The 26,323-nt window shown below is 42.1% G+C and overlaps 1 protein-coding gene across 1 annotated transcript in view; it reads left to right on the top strand.

Annotated features, from left to right (window-relative positions):
- Positions 1-26,323, top strand: part of ZNF277 (zinc finger protein 277) — a 90,814-nt gene that overhangs the window by 52,907 nt on the left and 11,584 nt on the right. Inside the window, exons 5-7 of the mRNA XM_090042284.1 lie at positions 6,655-6,746; positions 8,422-8,532; positions 19,100-19,232. Coding sequence (XP_089898410.1) covers positions 6,655-6,746; positions 8,422-8,532; positions 19,100-19,232 — 336 coding nt within the window. The remainder of the gene's footprint in view (positions 1-6,654; positions 6,747-8,421; positions 8,533-19,099; positions 19,233-26,323) is intronic.

Here is a 26,323-nt window from a genome sequence, read left to right as displayed (position 1 = left end):
GCCTGCGGGACCTCACTACCCACATCCTTCCAGGTCAATACTGACCCATCGACTACCACTCTCTGGGTTCGACCCCCCCCTCCCCCCAAGCCATTTTGCCACCCACCGGACTGTGTAAACATCTAAGTCACAGCCTCTTAATTTATTTATGAGAATGGGATGAGAGACCGTATCGAAGGCCTTCCTAAAATCCAAGTTTACACCCAAGTAGTTACTGTGCAGTAACTCACGTATAGACACGATGCTGTGCATTGACACTGTGTGCGTGGACTGACTTGGGACTAACTTTACTCCCAGTTTGGCCCACATACGGTGTTACTGTGTTGATGCCTGTACATGTAGTCACCAGCTTTAAAAACTGCTTGCTGCTCAGTAACTTACTAAGCACCAAATGCATGTGTAGACACACAGTGTCAGAAATGCAATCCATTCCTCCACTTCAACCATCAGAACGGAAAACGTGGCCTAGCTAGTGAATGGCATACTGGGCTAAGACTTAAGAAAGATGTGTTCACGTCTCACCACAGCTCCAAATTCTATTCAACTTTTCTCTAAGTCACGCACTCTATCTTGTGCCTCAGATCTGTAAAACTAGGGGTTAAATAGTTCCCTGCCTGACATAGATGTTGGAAGACTAAAGCCCATTAATCATTGCAGTTTACTTTGATAAGCAATAAGATCCAAATAAATACTTACCTAGTCTTGCTTCCTTAGTCCTAATGCTTATCAAGATCATTGTTTCAGAACCTCTAAAACTCTTTCTTTAGAAACGTGAAACCTTTGCTATACTCAAGAACTAGAAGAGAGGATAAAATGACACAGTTTTTAATCATGCCATGCCTTCTGTACTTGATTATTCATCTGTTTCTAGAAGGGTTTTTTCTGTCCTGTTCATAACATTTAGGTTACATGAAGTCAGTCATGAGGCCTGTCATTGTCACTGTTGTTTGCTTTAGGTTTTCACTTCCAGTACTGTACACCTGCTATCTAGCAACTACTTTAAATGCTTATGGAAGGAGCAGGTCAGTACTTTTTAAGGAGAGAAACTCTGACCGTTTCTCAGACTTCAGGTTAAAAATTGAAGCCTCCCCAGGGGAAGTTTGAACTTCTTACAACCTCAAGGAGAGCATCTTGAAAGACGGCAGCATTTGGGTTTTTGGGGGGGGGGTTTGCCTCCAAATTCTACATCCTTTTAAAAGTGATCAAATTATTTTTGTGTGTTCAGTTCAATGTACTGGTAGAGTTGCTGATGTTCACTCCAGTCTATGCAGTTATCTATTATTTCTCTAATCCTTCTTTTTGACTAAGGCAGCGGTGAATGTTAGCTCATAATCTGGCTGCGTTGTTTCTTATTGGAATGTCAGCATTCTGGAGAGCAATGAATATTAGGAGCTGTAGAAAGGGTTTTCGCACACAATAGGAAACTAAGGAACTGGAACAAAAAATCTTTGTCCTCGATTTTTGGATACATAAAGCATGCTTTTTTTAAAAGTGACTTTAAGTGTTCCTATCTCACACATCTTCTCCTTCAGCTGACTCAAACTAATTTTTTTCAGGTTTTTTGTCTTTGAAGAGTTTTCAAGATTTCATCTTCTCCTCTGTTTAGGTTAGGAGTACTATTATTATTATTATTATTATTTTTTTTAATATTCATGAAAAAGGAAAACAGTTTCCTGCCCAGCTCTACTTCAGGTGCATGTTTTCAAATGAACTAGTTTGCAGATTTGACATCATTGTATTAGTACAGTATAATACTCAAAAGAAAAGGGGCTCCCATTAGAGTCCTGTATATTTCGAAGATTTTGGCATTTGGCACACTGCTTTGTCTTTGACATAACCACATTGTCTGAAAATAAACCATGGTATTTGACTCATTTCTGATTTTTAGTATCTTGGAGTATCCATTCCTGTCTGTGCAGAACTGTTAATAATCTTAGTTGTTGTTGTTTGTGAAATATCTATTTTGAAATCTGTGATCTTCATTTTCTTCTAGCAGTATTGATTGCCCAAACATTCTTTATTATATTAATATGACATAACTACCAACATTCACTTGTAACATATTCATATCTAAAATGTTTTGCTGCCTTTCTATGTAGCATATTAAATTAATCACAGAACTGATTTGTAATGGGTGCTGCAGTCTCAAAGCTGTATCAGATAGTGAACTATTGCAGTGAACTATTGCAGCACCTCATAATCTGAGTTAAAACCTTGGCTTTCATCACAATTCTCTGTTTAGGCAAATCACAGTCTCTTGATATAATCATTATTCTCTGTTCAGCAGTCACAGGATGGGGGGAAAAAGGGTGTACTGGCAGATCTGTCTGGAAAACTGGCATAGATTTTTCCACACTATATCTGATTTTGAGGCAATGCTATTAATTCCTCAAATTCGTGAGCAGTAAATTGACTTGCCAGCTTTAAAATTAACCTGTAGCAATGAATAATAAAAGAAAATGATAAAGTGACTGTCTGCTTTGAATGCTGTGAATAAAATTTTAAAACTCAACAGAGTAAAATATTATAACAGTGATGCTGTATTCATGGTTATATCTCAATGCCTCTGAGCTCTGTCAAACATGTCTGTTTGGGGAAAACAAGAAGGTTGGGTTCCAGAATAACAAGTGTATTGTCTTACTGAAGGATACAGTATGCTTCACATTTCCCCTCAGGCCTGGCTGGGAATAGTGGCTCACCAGGGCTCCAGTAAGCAATTTTATGTGAGGTGGGAATCTTGAGTTGTCCAGCCAAGCATCAAATATTGCATTACAGTCTCTTCCTAGTAGTACAATTAGAAAGCTATCTAGGAAAATCATTTGGCTTGGTTTAGTTTTGTTTTAACTCAAAGCTTTTTTTTGTTAGCGCATTTAAGTGGCACACAGCATCTTTCATTGTAATTGATCACAGTACATCTCACAAATTATATTAGATGCGGGCAGATATCTGTAAGATAGAGGCTAGTAGCTGAGCAGTATTTGTCACAGTACTGGGTGAGGACAAATATTGGCTGAGAACATCAGCGTAAGCCCCTTTTGATTGTGGGAGATGCTTTCATATAGAACAAATTGGCATTCTCTCTCAACAGAGGCACTTGAAAAGCACTTGAAATACATGCTATACTTCATATACTACTCTGGCTAGCACTATGGAAGAAAGAGACTTGGGGGTCATCATTGACCACAAGATGAACATGAGCCTGCAATGTGATGCTGCAGCTAGTAAAGCGAGCAAAACGTTGGCTTGCATCCATAGATGCTTCTCAAGCAAATCCCAAGACGTCATTCTCTCGTTGTACTCAGCCTTGGTGAGGCCGCAGCTGGAGTACTGCGTCCAGTTTTGGGCTCCACAATTCAAAAAGGATGTGGAGAAGCTTGAGAGAGTCCAGAGGAGAGCCACGCGCATGATCAGAGGTCAGGAGAACAGACCTTACAATGACAGGCTGAGAGCCATGGGGCTCTTTAACCTGGAAAAGCTCAGGCTCAGGGGTGATTCAGTGGCCACCTATAAGTTTTTTTTATCAGGGGTGACCACCAGTATCGGGGGGAACATTTGTTCACCAGAGCGCCCCAAGGGATGACAAGGTCAAACAGTCATAAACTACAGCAAGACTGTTTCAGGCTGGACGTAAGGAAGAATTTCTTTACTGTCCGAGCTCCCAAGGTCTGGAACAGCCTGCCATCGGAGGTGGTTCAAGCACCTACACTGAACACCTTCAAGAGCAAATTGGATGCTTATCTTGCTGGGATCCTACGACCCCAGCTGACTTCCTGCCCTTCGGGTGGGGGGCTGGACTCGATCTTCCGAGGTTCCTTCCAGCCCTAATGTCTATGAAATCTATTTACTTTGTGATTCAGCTTGGTGGAATTTGAACTGATACTTTTAAGGAACCTGATGGTAGACACTTGGTCTGGGCTGTTAGGTCTTTGGAAAAAGTTCTTTTGATCTCTTGCTGTAAGCACTTAGTACCAAGTATGATTTTCAAGATGATATACACCAGGTGGTATAGATTAATCTACTTTGTTTTTAATAATTTTACAGTTTTTGAAGGGTTAACAGGGGTTGGCTAAAAACATAAGGCATAGTTGCTAAGAGGTCAAAAAGAATGAATGTTCTCAGTAGCACTTTCATTATTGGGTGTAAAATGATTGAACCCCTGGGGCGCATCCAGATGAGTGCACACCTGTAGTTTGTGCTGCCTCAAAGCTGTTTGAGGCACTACAAACTGCATGAGGTGCATATGCACCCATTCACCACACTGCTAATTAGCAGCATGGCACCAAAATTCGACACCGGGTGATTCCAGTGTAAAAAAACAAACAAAAAAAGCCACAAAGAAGAAGCAGTGTGGCATACATGGCAGCAGCATGCGCTGCTGGAAACGGAGCCTGACTGGCCAGAGCCACATTGTAGCTGCTGGCCAGGCTCCGTGTGGCTGGATTGGCACCACTGCTGCCCCAGGAGGCCCCCAGGTTAGGCTGCTGGGGCCAGCAGGGGTGCTGGCCCCAGCCTCCCCTACCCTACCCGGAACAATTTGGTACATGCCAGAGCACGCATGCGGGGGCATATTGTGGTACATAAAGCGGTGGCACAGATACGTGCCACCACTGTTTCTGCCACAGCAAATGCATGTCCCTGCATGTGGGAATGCGCCTTCGGTAAATTTTCAAAGCTGACTATCACTGATCCTCTCCCCATGCCTCACTTCAAAAAATTGAGATTAGCTGGGGAAGACTTCTAGCCAGTATTAACCCCTAATTTCTATAAACTTGGGGCCTGGTGTTTCCAGTGAGTTCTAACCTTGGAACATATTTCGTAATAAAGTTTGAGACGGACCTTGAGGATATGAGGCGAAGCATAGGGTTTTGTCGGAGAAATGAGTAGGAATAGGCTGAGGTGCTTTGACTTACCAATTGTCACAGTCCCAGCACTTGCCAGGCGGCAGAGATGGCTGATCATCAAGGAGGAGCATTCTAGAGAATGCAGCAGCTCCACTCTGTACAGGGATTGAACACCATCTGCACTATCAGACAACAAAAATGAGAAATTTTAGGCCAAAGGCTACCATATTTCCTCACATACTCTATACACTTTCCCCCAGAAAACCATTCCTCCAAATTTGGGTTGTACATCTTAAGTGGGGAAAAGATGTGACCTGGTTTTCTTCTCTGGAATAGAAGCCTAAAGATGCTAAATGGGTTAAGTTGCAAAATGGCTGTCAGCTTCTCTCTCAGCAAGCAAGGATGGAGTCCAATATTAACCCTTTCAGAGCTGCTTTTAGGTTTTCGGCTGAGTGAGAAACCCACAGTCATTTTGCAACAGCTTCTCCATGAAAAAGCCAGTGCTTAGACCGTGACCCTGGAAAACCTTTTCCGTCTACATTCTGCCTTCCAAAAGCAAGGTGGGAGAGAGGTATGCGAGGAAATACAGTAAGCTCTCCACAAGGTTACGAACATTGTCCTGACATGGACAAAAAAGGAATGCTTCTTCCAGACATTGCTATCACATTGCTACAGTGATACTCTGAGATTTGTCACAATGAGATCTGTTAGTTTTCTTTGCTGCTAAACTTCCATGACCAGATATTTTGAAATTTCCAACCTGTTGCACCAAAGCAAATAAGGCTAGTGGCCCTGATGGTCAAATATTCCATTTCTACTTTGTTCCTTAAACCCCATAACCCTTTGTAGAAACTGATATACTTTGTGATCTCTCTTGTATACAGAAAAATGTCCTTTGGCCTGTCTGTGGTTATATTTAGGACGTTTAGGATCAAATTTAAAATTTACCTTGTATCATTGCTAATTTGCGTTTCACACACAAACCATTATTTTAATACATTCTGGGCACGTCTACATGTTCATTAATACACAGTGCCTACTGCTCATTAAATTTAGGACTTGTATAATTAGGTACTAAATAAACACACAGGCTGCTATACGTCCCGTAAGTGCAATTACATGCTTTTTGCGTAAGGCTTACTGCACAGTAGGTTAATACTACTGCACATTAGTGTGCATAGCACAAACCGTGCTGATATGCTAATGCACAGTAGAATTAGTCTACTGCGCATTAAGCATCTCAAGTAGATGTGCCTTCTATGATAGCTTATTAAAATAGCTAAATTAGATAATGCTGTCATTTTATATTTGTTTTTGCTAAATTGGTATGGCATTACATGAGTTTTAGGTTTCTCTAAATGGCAAGCTATCATTATATATGCCACTGGTTCTCAATCTTTTTTAGCCTCTGGGCGGCCTTCCACAACTTTTTGAGACTTGAGCAGCATTTCATTAAAAAAATTAAGTTATTTATTACAGTGGTTACCTCCTCATACAGATAGGCCAGATGGTGGGAGGAGGGGAGAGAGAGAGAGGAGGGACAGCTGGGCAGGGATGAGCCTAGGCTTGCCACCTGACGTCCTGCATTGCCTTTCAAAGGATCTCACAGTATGCCATGGTGCTGTGGTACCACAGCTGAAAATCACTGTTCTATGCTCTTGGAATGTTTGAAATTTGTGCTTTTTTTCTGAACTTGCAAAATTCAGTTACCAAATTAAAATGGTCATAAATACCATTTGAAATCTAATGACAGAATGATCTTAACGAAACTTTCTTTTGGCTGAGTATTTAAGTACTTTATCTGATTGCACAGAGAGAAATTCTGGAGCAGCAACAGCGGGAGAGATATGACACAACCTTTTGTAGTACATGCCTGTTCTGTGACACAGAATTCACAGGAAATAGGTTTGTATTTGGGGCTTGTTTTCTTTATTTTCTTAACTCTTCGTCATATCCCCATTCGTATTTTGCTGAGTTAAAATGTTTTGGCTCAGTGGCACAGAAATAGTACTCTGCATCTGAAGAATAATGTTGATATAATACTTGAAGCTGGAAACCCGTGTTCTACAATGGCTAGAGCTGGGGAAGTTATTTCAGTGATGCCTTTAAACCAAGCATTAGGAGTCAACGGAATTGTGTTTTATGCCATCTCTGATCAATCTAAAAATCACAGTATTTGAAGGGGGCCTATCTGATTGTTGTCAGATGGAAGCTAAAAGCTGTTATGTACAGCTGCAGAGAAGAAGAGGAAATATGACTTTTCATATGAAGAAGCAAAAATGGAATGTGGAACTAATAATGAAATTGAGGGACTCTTCATAACTCCTTGGCAGTATACTTTAAAAAGCTATCTGAAAGTTCTCCATAAATATTTTTAACGCATGGTGAAAAAATGAACAGAGCAGACTTTTCAAAGAAGTTATTTTCTAATGGGAAGTGTCTTGATTTATTCAGTTGCAAAATGAGTATCTTCTGTGGATTTAGCCCCTAAATCTCTTGCAGTACCTAACTTTTGGGTGTTATACCACCCAGTGAAATCCTTTACCCCTATTTAGGCATTGTATCTCCCAGTACATTATATGTGGAGAGTTAGGCACCTAAGAATGATAATCAAAAAATCCTAAACTTAAGTGGGGATCATCCTAAAGTAGTTCGTCAGAAGTGTCAAGGAGAGAAGAGTAGGCTTCTAGCCACTTTTGAAAGAGGTGGGACTGAGAAGCTTCTGTTTGGGATTAGCACCCAAGAATCTCATGAGTATGTCTGAAGTGCTGAGCTATTGGGTATTCTGGAGGAGCAGCTCCTCCTCCAATAGTAGTTTCTCCTGTTAAATCTCTTCCACCTAGTATAAGTGGAGAGAGAGAAATCAGATTCAAATCCCTTTTCCACCAAATCTCCAGCTTCAAAAGGAAAGACTTTACAGAAAACTCATGAATCTCTGTCAGTTAGGTGACCACATCATTTTGTGCATTTATACCCTGTCATATAAATGAAAATGGGGCATTAAGGGCCCTGTAATTCAGCCAGGAATTCAAAATGAGCCTGAAGTGGCTGTACAGAATTGAACCAATATACAGGTTCATTAGAAAAATAACTTCATCTGTATTTGTTTATATGCACTTCAGAGACCATTTATGTTGAAGGGGCATCATTGCAAATGTGACTCAGATCTGTAAAGTTTCTCTGTTAATGAGTAGAGAGCAAGCTGAGAAATAACCTTTTATTTTTACTTCTCAAGATACCTGTTTGAAACAGGTGGTTTATTTGTACAATTTAACAAATGAGCTATAATAAAAATATGAATCAAAATAGCATTTCTAATTTTCATTGGGCAGCTTGTATTTCATATATGTAGATTGAGTATTTGAAGTTTCTTAGAAACATGCAACAGGGCCCAAATTGAAAACTTTCTACTTCAGTTGAAATCAAACCGATTACACTTCTGTGAGAAACATGATTATTGCTGCTTATTTTGATGCTGGCTTGTATCCGTTTTTACTGTAATTAGCATTTTGTAAGCATTAATTGAATAATTCTCACATGTATGCCTAGATATTTCACGTTCTGTTTAACTCTTTTATAGGTCTGTCCTTTTCAATCACATGGCAAGAGAGCATGCTTTTAATGTTGGGCTACCAGATAACATTGTAAACTGTAATGAATTTTTGGCTGTCTTGCAAAAGAAACTTGACAGGTATGTAACTTTTTTAATGTAGCCTTAAGTCATTTTAATTATAGCCTCAGAAATGGGTTAGATTGAAATTAATAGTGCATTCAGGCACAATTAAAAAGAAGAGAGAATGTTGCTTTTATTAGTATAACATTAGGAAAAATGTTTTTGCATTTGTTGAAAACCTCTGTATATTGTCTTTGTAATATGTACATTTATTTTAAGGGTGGACTAGGATGGTTCACCAGTTGTTATACACAGATGTCCCATTGATTTCTGAGAATTAAGCCTTTTGGTGCAAGCAACTGTTCAGGCCCGTGTACTTCTCACTGCATCTTTTGGCTAACCAGATTGTCTCACCAAGGACAACCTTCTGCTGTCATTTCTCTCCTTTTTTTAATCAATTAATGCATGCTATTCCTACATGCTCCCATGCATGGTTTATCATTTTTTCTAGCCCCTCTAGAATACTTGTGTGATCTTCCCTATCTCTGATGAAAGAAAAAAAAAAAAAGAAATCAAGCTATACAGGGATTGCTACTCATTCTGGTTTTATTGCATTTCAGTCATACTCTTCTTTTATGAACAGATGCTCATCATTGTGAGCTATTTTTATGGGCGCCTGTGGTCAGATTTTCAAAAATATTCAGTGTCCCACAGCTCCCGCTGTGAATGGCCTAAACTATAGAGTACAAAGCACTTTTGACTCTGGCCTCACATTTCCATACATGTTTGTGGAGCAAGTTCTTTATAATACCACTGACTTGTAAGGGACTTGTTGGTACATATAGGGAAATTCTGCCTCACTTGAAGGAAAACCTCTGTGTGCCTACCAGGCATAAGCACTCATGGAAATTGTTGGAGTGCACCAATAAAGACTTTTATGGCTGATACCAATAGCTGATTATTAACCAGCCATATCAGCTGGTACCAATCCGATAACCCATTTACAGGAATGCAGCTGGGCTGTGTGGAGGGTAGAGCCCTACAGGTAACTCTCTGAAGGGGAAGGGGTGTGGGGGAGGGAAGAGACATGGGGGGTGGGGATGGGGGAGCAGATTGAGGTCCTCACGGTGAGGAAGGGAGTAGGGTAGCGGCAGAGGTTGGGGCTGGGGATGCTGCCCAGCCAGGGCAGTGAATGGGACCCAGGGCCAGGGCAGGGAGCAGAACAGCCGTGAGCAGCTTGTCCAGGGGATCAGCGTCCTGGTATTTAAAAATGGTGGTGGTGCCACTTGAACTAAAGCTCATCAAATGTGTGCTGCTGCCACCATTTTAAAGCAAGGGGGTGCTTTTAACCAGAGCGGAGCCAAGTGGGGGGTAATGGTGGATGTGGGTTGCTCACTGTGGGCTCAGGGCTCTTCTCTCTTCTGTCTTTGTCCCAGGGGCTCCGTGTCAGCCACCTGTCCCCTGCCCGTCCAGCAGTGAGAGACACAACTTGCCACCCCCACTGCTGCCAGGCAGGCAGGGGACACGCAGCCGGTGTAGGGCTCTGGAGAGAAAGGCAGAAAGGTGGGGAGTCCCAAGCCCTCAGTGGGCAGCCTACATCTGTCCTGTGCACACATCTGTGGGGGCACGTGCCCCTCATGCTTTCCCCAGGAGGTGCACACAGCAGTGGGGAGCCTCCCCACCCGACTCCCGTACCCCCTGAACAAGCTGCCTCTGGCTCCATTCTGCTCCCTGCCCCAGCCCCAGGTCCCATTCACCACCTGGGCTGGGGAGCAACCCCAACCCCAGCTGCTGCCCCTACCACTCCTTCCCTCACTGTGGGGTCCTTGATCTGTGTGCCCTCCCCCACCCATGCCTCTTCCCTCCCTCAAGCCTCTTCCCCTGCACAAATTTACCTGCAAGTTGCTGCTCTCCATGCTTCTCAGCTGTATTCCTGGCCATGTGCATGCATGCACGCAGCATCCAGGGGCCCTGGCCAGAAGGCATATTCTATTTATTGGTGACATTATCAGCTACACTGGCCAAAAAAAGCTGATTGCCAGTAATGTTCATTTTCTTTTTATTGGTGCCATTCTAATACCTCTGGAAATTGTTAGTTTCATTTGGCATCTGAAAGTGAGAAAATGACAGCTAAGCCTGCTAACCCAGTGACAGAACTACTAAATCCACAACTATCTGAAGTTGGGGGGAGGGAATTCTTTTTTCTTTAATAGGAACAGTCTTAGGAATGATTAATACTTCAGCTGTTTGAAAATGACTATGTCCTATGCTTTTTTAGAGGATTGGTGTACCATAGCACTTGAAAAAGTAAAATTAGAACACCCAGTGCTGCAAATCAAGTGGTAATTTTTGTGCTGCCAAGTAAGGGTGTGGACAGAGGTAACAAGTGAAATGTTTCCAAGTGAAATGCACTAGTGAAGAGGAAACTTTCTAGCTGGGGGACACATGTGCAGCCCCTGTCCCAACCCCGGATGGAACAGTTCAGCATTGCTGTGGCTACATGCAGCCATGTGTCTGCATGCCGTGTGGCATCCAGCCCCAAATCCCCAGAACATCTCCTTTCCCCACCCCCTTTCCTTCCAGCAGAGGCAACTGGGGCTAGAGTGCTTGGCACTATCAAGGGGCCTGAGGAGCAGGGTGTGATGGCTGGACAGGAAGTAGATTGTCCTTTCAACCTGTCAGTTGTCTACCCAGCAATCCCTTCCCCTTGGAGAAAAGAGTGCTTTGGGATTCTGGAGGACTTATGGGTCCTCTGCCCCTGTCCAGACATAACAAAATGAAATGCTCCAAAACAGTGCATCTTTTCAAGAGGTACTATTCTGAAGTGTTTTCAGTTGCTTTTAGAACATTTCAAAGGTGTTTGAAATGTTTTGTTTCTCATTCCCAGACTGTAAGAGAGCTAGGTTGAAAACTCAGCATTTGACTGCTTGCTTATAACTATTTCAGAGGAGGACAGAAGTAATAACTACTTCAGAGAAAGAATGCCCTTGAATGTATGTCCAGTGCACAGAGAGGGAGACCTTGTTTTTCTCTACAGTGTCTCTGTTAAGTAATAGGAAACGAATGGAATACAGAGAGAAATCTGACTGAATAATATAATGGCAGAAAAATTTCATGTAGCATACATTGGCAGAGTAATGTAGATTTCTAAGAGAACCCTTTCAGTTGCAGCCAGATTTAAAAGTTAAACAGAGATTTTCTGCCCAGAGGTATCTATAGCTTGAATTAATAAGACTAACATAATAATTTTTTAATTTTCAACAATAATGTAAACCTCTTGAGCCCTCTGAAAGAAAGACTATTTAATAGTGCTCTTTGATTGTTGAAGTGGACCACATCTCAATATTCATGGTCACTTCATAACCAGATACTAAATGATTCCAGTACCTATAGCTCCGCTCTTTGCCTGGTAGATTCATGGCAACGTTGACAGTTCTCTTTTGCCTATATATCTGTTTGAATGGGCTCCAAGCTTAAATGTAACTACATAGCCAACTATGCTCAGCAACCCATTACCTTTTTTTGTGCTTCCACACTTCAAGTTTTACCAGACCTTTTGCTGCAAAACACATATTCAAAACTTGGGGATGTAAATTAGCTTTCTGTAGCAATGTCTGGTCTTCCCATGCACTGGGAATTTTGAATCTAGCTTCTCTCTACTGCTGAGATGTCACTGATGTTTCCTTTCACTATTCCTTGTGATGCTCAACCTGGAAGATCTGGGGAAAGAACAGGCTGTTTTGGGCCACCCCTCCTTTCTCCCTTAGGGCCCTTTTTCCCTCAGAAGCACCTGTGATAGGAGAAGGCTAAAGAGGAATAAAAAAAGGTGATCTAAGAGAAGTCATCCAGGACCAGGCATAAATAACCTCTCCATGGGATTTCCTGGCAACTGTCTCATGCCACTGTGTTTCTAGATCTCTTGCAATGTTATTTCTCCTTCAGTGCTTAATCCCAGGGTATTGCCCCCCTGCAAGATTTAGTTGTATCTTTTTCTCATTGCCAGCCTTCATTGAGAAGTGTTGTACCCTTGGATTCAATAACATGACTGTAGGTCTGGCTTAATAGTTTGTTTGGTTTTTTTTCCCTTAAGGAGGATACCTATGCATAGGGCTTAATACATCAACATGCATCAATCATGAAGTACAAGTCCTCTCCTCTCCTTCCCCAAAAAAAGAAATCAAGGGCTCTCAGAGATGGTCAGTAGGCCTTCTGTGCATCATTCTTCCTGCTACCTGAAACTATCCAGGAGATCAGGACAGAAAGGGCATTAGTAATAGCAATGGCTCTGTATTGGCCAAGGAGACCAAACATATCCTTAGCCTCACTCAGTCCAACCCACTTTGCTCCCTGTTAAGGCAGGGTCTTTCCTCCCAGAGACTGATTAGACATCCAGAGCCACAGAATTAAAGTGAACTGCCAAGCTTTCCAGTGGTATTGTATGGGGGGAGGACATTCAGAGAGCATGTATTCGCAAAGCTTCTACCACCTTTTGAATAGGAAGGACTTATTTCAAACAGTGACATGAGAAAAGAGAGGATTCTTCCCTCCTAACGTAGAGATCTATGTAAAGACTTCAAGGAAAGGAGAGAGTTGGGCAGTCAGTGAGAATGAACATGTCTGTACGAATAAGTTAAGCCACCCCTTTTCTCCAAGTATTTGTATAGAATCTATATTAAGTGAGTGGGTAGCAGCTACCTCTTAAGCAGAAGGATGATTACAATCCCTGTCTAGACAACATCTCTAGAATAATCCTGGCAAATTGGGCACCTGACCTAGAAATTGTCACTATGATTGGTAAATGTATAAACTGAACTTGAAATTCTTGCTCTATAGATTTCAAACAGAGGAACATCTCTAAAGTAACCAACAGATGTCTCCTGTGCCTCTGCAGAATGTGCCGTTTCTCAGCAGGAGATTGGTAAATCTGCTGAAAGAGTAGGAAATCTTAATACAGTCCATAAATCATTTAGAAAGTCCCTGAGAGGAAATAGTCTGACCATAAGAATTTAATACCAAAAGCTATAAGAAGTCTACAATTTATTTTTAAAAAAGCCTCTGGTAGAAAGATAGTCATCTAGGCATAACTGAGCGTTATGCAGTGGTTCACCAAATATGTTGGGAACTTGGAAGACAGAGGGCTATTATTAGGTTGATATGATGTAGGATGCACCAATTAGAGAGAGATGTTGCTTTCTGACAACAGGGTTGATTTCTTTCCTTCTTGTCTCTTTCTGTAATACACAGTAGCAGTAAGAGTTCACCAGAGCTTGAAAGGTTCGGGGCCCTGAAGGAGGGTAAAATTCTTTGCAGAGTAGATGAGCAGCCACGCAAGTTCAGTATTCATACATGTAAGGTTATGATTTCTGCATGGTAATGTTTATACCCTTCAGAGCAGAGGAGAAAAGGAACATTCAAAGATAGCTTACTCAGGAGGCTTACAGTAGGTAAACAGTAAACTTGGCTGAACTAATTTCCCTGCTGTGGAGCCCTGTCTCATGGGAGCTGTAGTTTGGAGAACAAATGCCCCCATTATTTCCTGTAGGCTAGCATTTCTTGCTGGAGTGCCTCTCCTATGATTATCATGATCCTATTCATAGTTTCATAGTTTCATAGTAGCTAGAGTCGGAAGGGACCTAGGTAGATCATCTAGTCCGACCCCCTGCCTTAGCAGGAAAGAGCACCGGGGTCAGATGACCCCGGCAAGGTGCTCATCTAACTTCCTTTTAAAAATCCCCAGGCTAGGAGCCTGCACCACTTCCCCTGGAAGCTGGTTCCAGGCCCTAGCCACCCTGACTGTGAAGTAGCGCCTCCTAATATCTAATCTAAACTTACCCTCCGCCAGCTTGTGACCGTTATTCCTGGTCACTCCTGGCAGCGCACGGGGGAACAGGGACTCCCCCAATACCTGCTGATCCCCCCTGACCAGTTTGTAGCAGGCCACAAGGTCCCCCCTTAGCCTTCTCTTGTGGAGGCTAAACAGGTTCAGGTCCCGTAGCCTATCCTCATAAGGCCTGCCCTGCTGACCCCTGATCATACGAGTGGCCCTCCTCTGGACTCTTTCCATATCGTCCACGTCCCTCTTGAAGTGTGGCGCCCAGAACTGGATGCAGTACTCCAGCTGCGGCCTGACCAGTGCCACATAGAGGGGGAGGATCACCTCCCTGGACCTGCTCGAGATGCATCTGTGGATGCATGACAGGGTACGGTTGGCCTTCTTGACTGCCTCCCCACACTGCCGGCCCATGTTCATCGTGGAGTCAATGACGACTCCAAGATCCTTTTCCGTCTCCGTGCTGGCAAGAGGGGAGTTCCCCAACCTGTAAGTGTGGTGCCGGTTCTTCCTCCCCATGTGCAACACCTTGCACTTATCAGTGTTAAACCCCATCCTATTCTCATCCGCCCACCGTTGCAACCTGTCAAGGTCAGCTTGTAGCCTATTGCACCCTTCTAGTGCACCCACATCCCCCCACATCTTAGTGTCATCAGCAAACTTGAACAGGGTGCTTTCTACCCCCTCATCCAAGTCACTGATGAAGATGTTGAACAGTGCGGGCCCGAGGACCGAGCCCTGCGGAACCCCACTGCCCACATCCTTCCAGGTCGAGAAGAACCCATCCACTACCACCCTCTGGGTGCGGCCCTCCAACCAGTTGGCGACCCATTTGACCGTGTGGGCATCGACACCACAGTCTCCCAGCTTTTTGATGAGGACAGGGTGAGAGACAGTGTCGAAAGCCTTCCGGAAGTCCAAAAAGACTACATCCACAGCAACCCCTGCGTCTAATGATTTGGTGACCTGATCGTAAAAGGCCACCAGGTTGGTCTGACAAGACCTGCCACTGATAAACCCATGTTGGTTGCCCCTGAGCATGCATTCCCCCGCAAGGCCCTCCTGGATGTGTGCCAGGATAATTTTTTCAAAGAGCTTACCCGGGATTGAGGTCAGACTAACTGGCCTGTAATTTCCCGGGTCCTCTTTTTTTCCCTTTTTGAAGATAGGGACCACATTGGCCCTCTTCCAGTCCTCCGGCACCTCGCCAGAGCACCACGAGTGCTCATAGAGCTGTGCCAGGGGTCCCGCAATGACCTCAGCCAGTTCCTGTAGAACCCTAGGGTGAAGATCGTCCGGACCAGCGGACTTGAACACGTCCAGCCTCTCCAGAAGTACCCTAACTAACTCCTCGCTAACCCTTGGCCCAGGCGTGTCTCTCTCGGGGCCCGAGGGGGGCCCAGCAGGGAGGTGGCTGAACTGGTCCCTACTTAGGAAGACAGAGGCAAAGAAATCGTTAAATATGTTAGCTTTTATGTTATTCATTCTTCCCTCTGAGTGCCAGGGTGCATTGAGAGAAACACAGACTTGTATTCTCTCCCAAGAACTAGCTTGGGTGAGGATGCCTAGAAAAAGGGATGCCACTTCCAGCAAAGAGAAGAATACAGAGGAATAGAATTCCTGTCACAGAGGAACTGATCCTTGAGGCGTGGAAAGAGGAAGACCCTCAGATCTTGACTTGACTGAGCTCCTAATACTGCTGAGACTGGGTGGAGAAAGTGGCTTTTTTAAATCTACAGTACTCTAGGCTATGGTGTCAGCTCTGAATACAATACAAAATGGCAACTCCAGTTCCAGTTCAGGAGTTGCATGTGAATGTGAATCCAATGTTGGCCAACAAAAGAGGTGGTACCGCCCACTGCCAGGGTATTTAAACCAGTTTTTCCCAGGCTTCTGATACCTAGGGCGCACTTTTTTTTTTTCTAGATTAAAATTAGAAGCACATTGAACCTTTTTACCCAAGAAGGTAGAATATATATGTAAGACAGTGCAGTATGCCCAACCTTTTGGCCTCATGGGCTAGATGAGCAGTGCTGAGTTGATCCACAGGCCAGATCCAGTCCATGGGTCTGATATTACCATGTGAGGCTGGCACAGCTGGAGCCTGACCCTGATTCTGCCACATGGAGCTTGGAAATTTGGTAGCAGGGGAGCAGTGGCAATGTTAACCACTCTCCTATATCCACATTTCTAGACCTCTGGGGAGCACTGCAGGTCGGATCCGATACTGATGCAGTATCATTTTTTTGTGGCACATTTCTGCCACTTGGAGAACAACCTTTGGGAATTATCCACTGATACCACAGGTACAGTGGCAGAAGAAGTCTTATCACCTTAACACCTCTGAATCTGAGGTGTACAGTAACAATGGCAGTGGTAACAAACAGAAGCAATGCTGGCCATCAGCGATGTAAAATGCTTTATCAAAGGTAAGAAATACAGTGCCCCCGACATAGATCACTTTTAAGTAAGTTAGCTCGAGGTGTTTTTTTTTCCCCTTCTTCTGGGTCAAGATGGGACTCAGTAGTATGTGCCCAGCTAGAGAGCTTTCTTCTTTCTGCCTCAGGCAGGAGGAGCCACTGACTGACCAGAGGAGGATAATCAGCAAACTCAAGTGTTGGTAACAGCAGGAGTTCTCTTAAGGCCAGTAAATCTGCATATCTTATATGCAGAGCACTTGTTGAAATCAACTTCAAAGCAGAAAAGAGCTGCTCCTAAGGGAATACCTTAGTCAAATGCACTCTGCGCAGATTTTTCCATCAAGAATAATTTTAGACTAGCATCACAAGCTGTGTGTGTGTGTGTGTGTTAAAGAAACAATCATGAACAGCATCCTTGCTATAAACAGCTTTTTCAAGTAAAACATACGTTTTCCTATTTCCATCATTAGCAGCCACAGTGTTATCTCAGAGAGCAGATTTAAGGCCCAGGGACCTGATCTTGGGCATAAGATGTACTCATCTCTATCAAGGTGGGACTCAGACAATTTCTTAAAATAAAATCTATCAAATTTGTCTAATTTGCACTAAGAGTAATTGACAACCAGCCTAAATTACACAATGAGTCAGGAAGATCAAGAGAATGGGTAGGCTCTGACTTGGTGCCACAGGAATGACAGCTAGCTGTTCCCTTGCTCTGAGGGGGTTACAGGATGCATGTGTACAGCAGAGACTGCTGGCCAGAAAGATTCTGGGCTAACACACAAAGGGCTTCATGTGGACTAATATTTAGAGAAGGATATGTCCCCATCTACCAACAAATTCTGGGATTATTAAAATGAGGAAGTACCAGGATTTTGAGTTTGTGTGAAAATGTTAAGTGGTTTCCCTATCTTTCTTTATCTCTACCTGCATGGAAGAAAGTATGGTCTATTTATGCTTGGATGTCAGGCCTTACTTCACAACTGCATATTTACTTCGTGCTCTTAAGATTCATGGAGAACTGCCATAGAATATTGGCTTGGTCTTGAATGCCTGAGAGCAATGCAAAAGGTTGCAAAGTTAAGTATGTAATTCTTCCCATGCAGCAAGGTGGTCTTTCTGATGACCATCACTTTCACCTGGGAGAGGCCAAAATTTGAGCCCATTCCCTGTGGAATATCCAGGACTGTTACTCAGACTATAAAGTGTTTCTTTGGTCCCAACTGGTCTTTTTCCCTGGAGCTAGTTTTTTACAAACCTCAAATACCTTGCTGCTCTTAGTGAGATGTCCAAAACTATCTTACTCCACAGACATGTTCTAGATCTTTGTAGCACCTCCAGGTATACATCCATCAAACAAAAATTCAGTTCTCTGTTAATTCCCTACCAGAACAACATTAAAATATGCTATATTGTGGTGACTACTGTGCTTCTGTGAAACCTAAAATTCACTCCAGCAAGCAATTTTATAGCCCACTATCTAGGAGGATAGGAACCTGCTGCGCTAAAAAAGGTTACCTTTCCAAAGCTTTAGTTTTGATATTTAGGCATCAAAACATACTGTTTTGAGTAGAAGGATGCTTCATGTTGTATAATACTGGAGAAGGGTTTTAAAATGTGTGTAGTTCTGTTTGATCCTTCCTAAAGGCGTACAGGTAAAGGTGTCCCATTTACAGGCCAATGAGGCAGTGCTTCACTTTCTTTAACCCAGTTCCTTCCAGTCCATAGCCAGTCTCCCTGCCAACTGAACTACGTGTCTCCCCCTTTCTGAACGCTTGCTGCTTTTAACTTCTCGTTGGCCAATGGATTTCCAGCCCTTGACTGTGGGGGGTGGAAAATAGAACATTTGTATTTTAACTTACTGAAAAGTCCCATCATCAAGGTTTGTGGTGCACAGATGAGAGCCTTCCCTCGTTTGAGAACGTTGGGCCAGTGTGATAAACATTGTTGTTTAGTTCATTCAGATTATTTTTTCTGAATGATGTATTGCAGTAAAAATTCACTGTTTCTTCTACAGCACGTGTCTGAGAAGCCTGATTGTGTCTGTTGTTTTAGGCTGGTGAGAGCTCAATCTATGGACTTTGTAACAGAAAAAGTTTTCAATACATCAAAAAGTTTTCTTATTCTGTAGTTTGTGAGATGAAGACTTAACTACCTATAACGCATTGTTTTTATTGGTGGTGGTTGTTCTTATATGGTCTTCCCCTCCCCTCCCCAATAGCATTAGGCTTCTTGCTTCATAGTCAGTTTACGTATATATTAATATATATGATACTTGTATACTTCAAGCTCTTAGAATTGTTTGTTTGCTGATCATTCAGATAAACAGTTTATACCTCTGAAATATTTTGTATTGATTTGCATACCTTTTAATCTATTTACCTTTTTATTTTAGTTTGCAGTGTTTATATTGTGAGAGAACCTTCAGAGACAAAAACACACTTAAGGATCACATGAGAAAGAAGCAGCATCGCAAAATCAATGCCAAAAATAGGGAATATGACAGATTTTATATCATTAATTACTTGGTAAGAGCTTCTGCATATAATTAGTAAATTGATGGGAGAGCTACAGTTTCTTGCAAAGACTGAACTAGCATTTTGCACAAAGGACAAAATTCAAGTGAAGGACACTTTAATAAATTACCCCCAATATCATGTAAATGAATTTAACTGAGGACTAACAAACATTTGTTGTTAAGAATCAATTTTGAGACCTGATGGAATACAGCTTGAAGATGCTTTAATCAAAATCATAAGTGTTCAGTCTCAGCCTTAACAACTGGCAGGGAAAATGAGGTACAGTAATAAAATAAAAGAAGCACTAACTGAGATTTTACTGGCTTGAATTAGTTTTCTACTAGGTATAAATTGCAAATAATTTGAAAGACGGCCTATTCTACCAAGATGATGTTATATGGATTTCAAGTAAAATAGGGGGGAAAAGTTTGCTATTCTGTCTCCACATTGATGTGCCTGCCTGTGATGGATTTAACAGTTCTACTTAGATAATTACATTCAGTCTAAATCTCCTGTGTATCCATCTACCTAGCAAGCCCACCAGCCAATTGTTTAGCATCTCATCTCAGTTTCTTTGTAGAATAGCAGTTTCTGTAGCTGCCACATTATAACCAAGAAGTGTCTGCATTTTGGTTGTGAGCGGAGTAATTTTTACATGTTTTCTTTATGTTGATACACGTTATGATTTTTTTTTTCATGCATCTTCGACTGCGTCGCCTACTCTCTTCTCCATTGTTCTCTCCCCTGCTTCATTCTAGAATCTTACCTGCCTTTCTTTTCTAATTTTTTGGCAAGTTTGTTTCCTTCTCCTTTCCAATGTAAAATTGTTGCAAGTTTGGAGTTTGGATCCCAGAGTCCAATGGCCCCTGGCAATCAGTTTTACCTGCTGCATGCTCCAGCCTTGATGCAACCTCCATTTTTTTTCTACTTGCCCCACCTTTAATATTACGTATTACAATAAAAAAGAGTCTTGGGTGATTTTTCTCTTCTCCATGACACAATCCTCAGCACAGTCCTTAGTGATCAGTCCAGTACCTTTTGCTGGGCACTTTTAGTGACCTGCACTCTTCTAGCTACTCCTATGCCTAACAGCGTTCATAAGTAACCATCACGTGTTCCCAGAAGAAAAAATTAACACCTGGGCTTCATGCAACCCAAGCAAAACCTGTTGCCCCTACCAGCTGGCTGTCTCAGACGACCCCTCAAGGTTGCCTTACTATCTTATTCCTGTGTTTTGCGGCCTTCTCCTTCCCCCTTGGCATTCAGGGCCCAGGTGCTGTCTCCAGCCCTGGAGCCAGACTTACATGGCCCTGGGCTCTACTCACATTCTCTGACTCCCTCAACCGGGCACAGGGGCTACACGTTGCTCATCAGCAGACTGCTCAGGTCTGCTGCAGCCACTACTTAGCTAGGTGCCCAGCGCTCTGGGCCCTGTAGCCTATTTCATGGCAGCTTGCTCTAGGACAGTTGCATACCACTTGCTTCAGCTTTGGAGCCCCCACTATCTCCCTTTGGTTGCTTACCTTTTTGCAGTTGACACTAAATCAGCTGCTTGCCACTACTTGCAGCTATATAAAGCTGCCTTCTATCTGTTTAAGTAACAGGGGTTGGGTTCCCCTGTTACAGAAATCTATCTGCTCTCTACTACTTACCCCTATCTAAATATCAATAATGTGAAGACTAGGACTGTGATACCATCTCTGGATGGGAAAATGTCACTGCTTGGACATTTGGGATTTTCAGAGCTTGAAATTTAGAATGTCTTTACTTTTGGAAAGCAGGCATCCCCAGTGTTTGCTGCTAGGCCTGCTGTGTGTTTCAGACTTGAATGTGATGTTTTGAGGAGCTGCTTCAGGTAACTTTAGAGGTTTTATATGTTTCCCTCTACCCTGTAACTAAGGGTATGTCTTTATGGCAAAACCAGCCTGGTCTCTTATTCACCCCTTCTTATCTATATACAAAGCTTCACATCAGAGCTAAATGGCACTCTCAGTGTGGCTAATCTGCCTGGGTAGGGATGTGGACTAGAAAATCTGGATTCCACTAATTTGGGCTGGTAACTCATCCACTTAGTAGTGAGGGTGCAGGCTAAATCACTGTAATACTGACAGTCCTCCAATGCCTTCCCGTAATTTTCTCTGTTAGCCCCAGAAGGACAGACAGTTCTTCTCAGAATTCATTGGGAAAGGATCATAGGGCAGCTCACCTTTCTTGAATCATAGAGAACCAAGGGATGTGCCCTCAGAGGTCCTGGTGACACACATGGGAAACACAATCACATGCGTAGGTCTTGCTTTGAAGTGTAGCAGATCCCGCATGGCTATCGCATGTGGCTAACCAGGTACTGATTACTCAAGCTGTCTGTCATGAAAGCGTGCCTTTCAGAATCTACCTTTTAGGCAGAGGAATACTAAAAATAGTCTGAATAAAGATGTTACGCCTCTCTCAAACTTTTTCAGGAATGTTTCCTGTAACATCCCGTGCAGTAACCACAGGGTTGTATTATTAAGTTAATTGAAGCCTGTTTTAAATTACCATAACTCTGCTAGCCATTTGTTAGTATGTGTCACCATCCCATAGCCATACTTTAACAGCAGTTTTATTTATCCCTGCCCACAATTTACAATCCTTCAATTTCTAAGGTGATTTTAAGCGTACTCCATGTTTTTAAATTGATGCACTTCACAAATCAGTCACAACATTTTTCTAGCTTTTACCCTAAAAGTTTTACTTGTATCAGGTACAAGCAGATAATAATCAGCCTAGGGGAATAGCAGGTGCATTATCTGATGACTCGTATACAACATGTGATTCCCAGTCTCAAATACTTGGCCTTATTGTGCATAGAGGAAAAAAACTATTTTAGATTTCTCTTTAGGAGGTTCTAGAATATGCCTCTTCCCTCTGTCTTGTACACTTGAAGTGCTGCTAGTGAGGCAGCTTAGCTTTGTCGGTAGGAAGAAAACCAAATAGTACCAAAACTCTTTGAAAAATGTTTCCTGATCTATAAACTAATCTACTGTAAAATATGTAATGCAAACAGACTGCATGCTAATTTTATGTGGTCTAAATGTTTTCATTAGTACCAACCACATTGGTTTTTAGAGTGTCTTGGACACTGTGGAGTGTGTTTGCACTCTAAATGACCTTTGGTGGGCTCTTTATTCATTTTTTTGCAGAGGAGGGAATGAGATTAAAGAGAATACAAAGTGTAATTTGTTCAATGGAGTTTCAATGGATTACCCCATATTTATGAAGACAAATAATGTTAGTTCCTACTGTGCACATTTTGACCATAGTGATTATGTTAATGCGATGAAGTTATTTTTGAGCTGAATCCCGATTCAGTACCAGAAGCTGAAGCTGCCCAAAGGCAGCTTTTCTTGCTTTCTTTCCCCACTTTTTGCAGTTTTTCTAGAAGAATTATTTATTTATTTATTTATTTAAATACAAGTGCCCGCAGCTTTCCTGTTTTTCATCCTCTAAGAACACTCCGTCCTTTCTGCTCTGACTTGAAACACCCAGGAGTAAGACCAATACTGTGACTTTGGGGGAGGAGAAAAAGGGGCACAGTGGCAGCCCCAGGGAACCTGCACCACCGCTGCAGTTTGTGTTTGGGGGAGGGGGGGGCTTACACAAAGGAGCAGCAGCCCATGCTGCTGCCACAGTCTGCACCAGGATGTAAGAGTTCCCTCTGCCCCCTCTACTGGGTGCCAAAATGGAAAGTTATGCCTTTGAGCAAGATCAATTTCATTGGATAGCAGAATATGTGGGGGGGGTTTTACCTTTTTGAAATGAGTGATATCCAGTATTTCAATCGCTCGTTACAGAACATGACTTGATTTATAAAGATTAGTAGCTTTTGACTACTGTGGCATCTGTTTCACAGACAAATGAGTTTTTCGATCTTTCTGTCAGATCTGTCAAGCTTATTGTTATAGTTTGAATAAATAAATAAATAAATGGGTTTCTAGTGATATAATCTATTTTTAATCCTTAGTCCTTTTAAAATGAATACAATAAACCTTTAGAAATGGGAGCTGGAACTGGAGGTTTTTCTTGGTGTGTTTGTGTGTTTTAAAGGTCTTTTTGTTCACATGTACTGAGAGCTTTCATTGAACTGCCTCCCAACCTTGGGGCCTGTTCCTTTTCCCATTGAAGTCAGTGGCAAAACTCCCATTGACTTCATTTCAAGCAGGAGCCTAGCCTTTGTTTTTCCCATTTATGCTTTTGGCTTCATTAGCATTTATAGTCTAATTAATTATGAGGATCTCCTTTCTTAACCAGGAAGTTGTTTCCTCTCTCTTTTTTGATCTGATCTCTTCTATGTTGGTCATTGTCTGCCCTAATTAGCCTTCTTGACAAAGCTGGAATAATGTAAATGTGAAATCACATGTAAATAGTTTGTCTTCTGATTTACCAAGGCTTTTTGGGGGTTTTTTGCGACTCAAAAGTGGCTTTTGATCTGTTGCCTCAATTATTGGTCACATGCTCTGGTGCTATTCAGTAACTGTATAGTAGTAGATGTAATCTTTGGTTGTAAAGAAAGAGGAACTTTTCTTGACATTTTATTATCCATCTAACTTCATCCCTAGGCCCCAATCACAAGGTTATTAGATATTTAGTAATTATACTGAATTAAGGTGGGATTTTCCAAGTCACCAAGGTGAGCTGTGTGCACTAATCCCATTGAAAGCCAATGGGACTTGTGCCCCTGAGCCATTTAGACATTTTTTGAAAATGCCTCCAAAGCTGAAGTCACAGGCTGCATTTAGAACTGGTGATCCTTCACATGAGTACTTTTACAAGCACACAAGGAAATATAACTCTTGCTTCAAAGAGCTTCTGCCATAAACAGAGAGACAACTGGATGGTTAAAGACAGGCAACATGATAACACCGCACGAAAAGTATTTAATCATCTTAATTTTTAAAACTATTTTTCCTCAGTGCCCCAACCCCCAAAGTTTAGGCCCTTGTCACCCTTAAATGTTTAGGTCAAATGTACGGTAAAAAGTGGGGCCGGTACCTTAAGTTCTGGGGAAGATAAGGTGTACTTGCAGGGGAAGGCAGCTGCTATTTAATGTTGCGATGCATAGGAGTGAAACTCCCATTTCCTCACAGCTGAACACCTGTTCATCTGGGGAAAGTGGTAACTTAGTAGTTCAGGCCCTTTACCAAGGGTTGTCCGCTCATCGTCACACATTTTGCTGTCTACGAAACCCTTGAAATGGTGGGCATGCCGGCTAAGGAGAGAGACAGTAGCAGGAAAATCTGGCTTTCTGGATATAAACTGTATTGTGAATGGGAAAAATGCAGCCATCTTTGCACTTGCTCTCCATTTTTATATATGCAGCCTTGCTGTAATGTGAACTACAAAAGAGGTTTCACAAACCACTGTGTTTTGTTTGTGTGTGTGTACTTGTGTATATGTGTATAAAGGCTTGAATGTTTTTTAAATATGTATTTTCCACTTCTTGACCTGGAACGAGTCCTGTTTTCTCTGTGCTAAAACTTTCTCAGGGGGTCTCAAGAGGTTTGTAGTGAGCTCTTGCATCTGAGATGAAAAAGCAGGGATGCTAAATGCTTGACAAAGTTCTTTGTCCTAGATGGTCATAAGGCTTTACAGTTAAATAGATATTAATGAAAACAAAAACTAAATGAATAAATAAACTAGAGATTTTTAATAATCTTTCCTAAAATCCACTCCCTCCTAACTGTTCAGCTTCAGCCTCTTGTCACAAATAACTTCACTGGTCCTTGATTTTGAAATGGAATCTTCCAGAGCAGAAAAAAACTCAGAATTTTTTCTGTAAAAAGCCAGTAGGATAAAAAGAGAGCTTTTTTCAGAAATGTCCTCTCTGCCTTCTCTACATGCATGACAAAAGACACTCATGCTCAGTTGTTTTCTCCTTTTGCAGAGCATTTTTGCAGAAGATAAAGTTTAATATTTTTTTGGTTTACTTATGTATGTATGTCTTAGTGGCAGGGGAGGAAAAATGTGAAAACATCTGTTAATTTTGCAGTTGTGGGTTGCATAGTTTTATTACAAGCAATGAGGTTTGCAGCCAAAGGAAACTGGTGTGCAGCTGTGAGAACATGTGGTGAGAGGTGTTAATGGCTTCATCTTATCTCACAATAATGGTGACATTAATGAGTCTTCCATGCGACTTGGAAAGTTTACATACTGCAACAGAGCATCTCTGAATTAACTACTGAATTTTCATTCCATAATCTGCAATGACAATGTACAGTAAGGGCCATCTAGAGATGAGGTGTTTGGGTACTATTTAGCCAGCAGTTTGTAACCACTTTGAAAATTCTCATTAAATTGGTAAATGATGTGTCCATAGTCTTTTTTCATAAAACTACATTGATAATAATAGTGCTTGTTACCAGGACCTGTTAATAAATGTCTTTATTACAGTGAGTGACTGTTTTAATAGAAGGAACAGAAAATGTTCAAATGTGAATATTTATGGCGAATCCTGTTAAAATTTCACCATACACCTCAGGGATATTTGGAAAAAGACAGAGACAAGATGGTTAAATAGGATGTGTGTGAATACCCTGCAACCATCAAAAGTATAAGTACAGACATATCACTAATGTAACTAGTCAGTTATATTTGTTCTGGTGTATTTTTAAAGGCAGGCAGAATCTGTCAAAGAAGAAAACTGCTGGTATTTAGTGCACTGGCATTCAGTCTATTATTGGCTCTGTTATTTACATTATAGTAACACCTAAAGTCTCAATCAAGATTAGAGCCTTATTGTGCTAGACCCCTCACTCACTCACTCACTCACTCTTTGCCAGAGTTTAAAAGTCACATAACATAAAGGGCTAGAGGGAATGGGGTGGCATGAAGTGACTTTGTCAAGGTCATACCATATTTACCGAAATCCAAGACAACCTTGCATGTAAGATGACTGCCCCCCATGTAATTAGATTCCACACGTGGAAAGTGAATCTATACTAGATATTATAGTGGACCCCATCCAAACCTGGGCCCTGTAGGCACTTTTACATGTGCTCTGGGACAGCTTCAGGCACTTTAATAAGTGAGCTGCGCTAATTAAAAGTGGTCACGTGTATCAGCAT

The sequence above is a fragment of the Crocodylus siamensis genome, chromosome 4 (genome assembly GCF_052110815.1).
Source record: "Crocodylus siamensis isolate JL-2025a chromosome 4, ASM5211081v1, whole genome shotgun sequence".
NCBI lineage: Eukaryota > Metazoa > Chordata > Crocodylia > Crocodylidae > Crocodylus > Crocodylus siamensis.
Note: the sequence above shows the minus strand (reverse complement) of the source record. Positions and strands in the feature narration are given on the sequence as shown.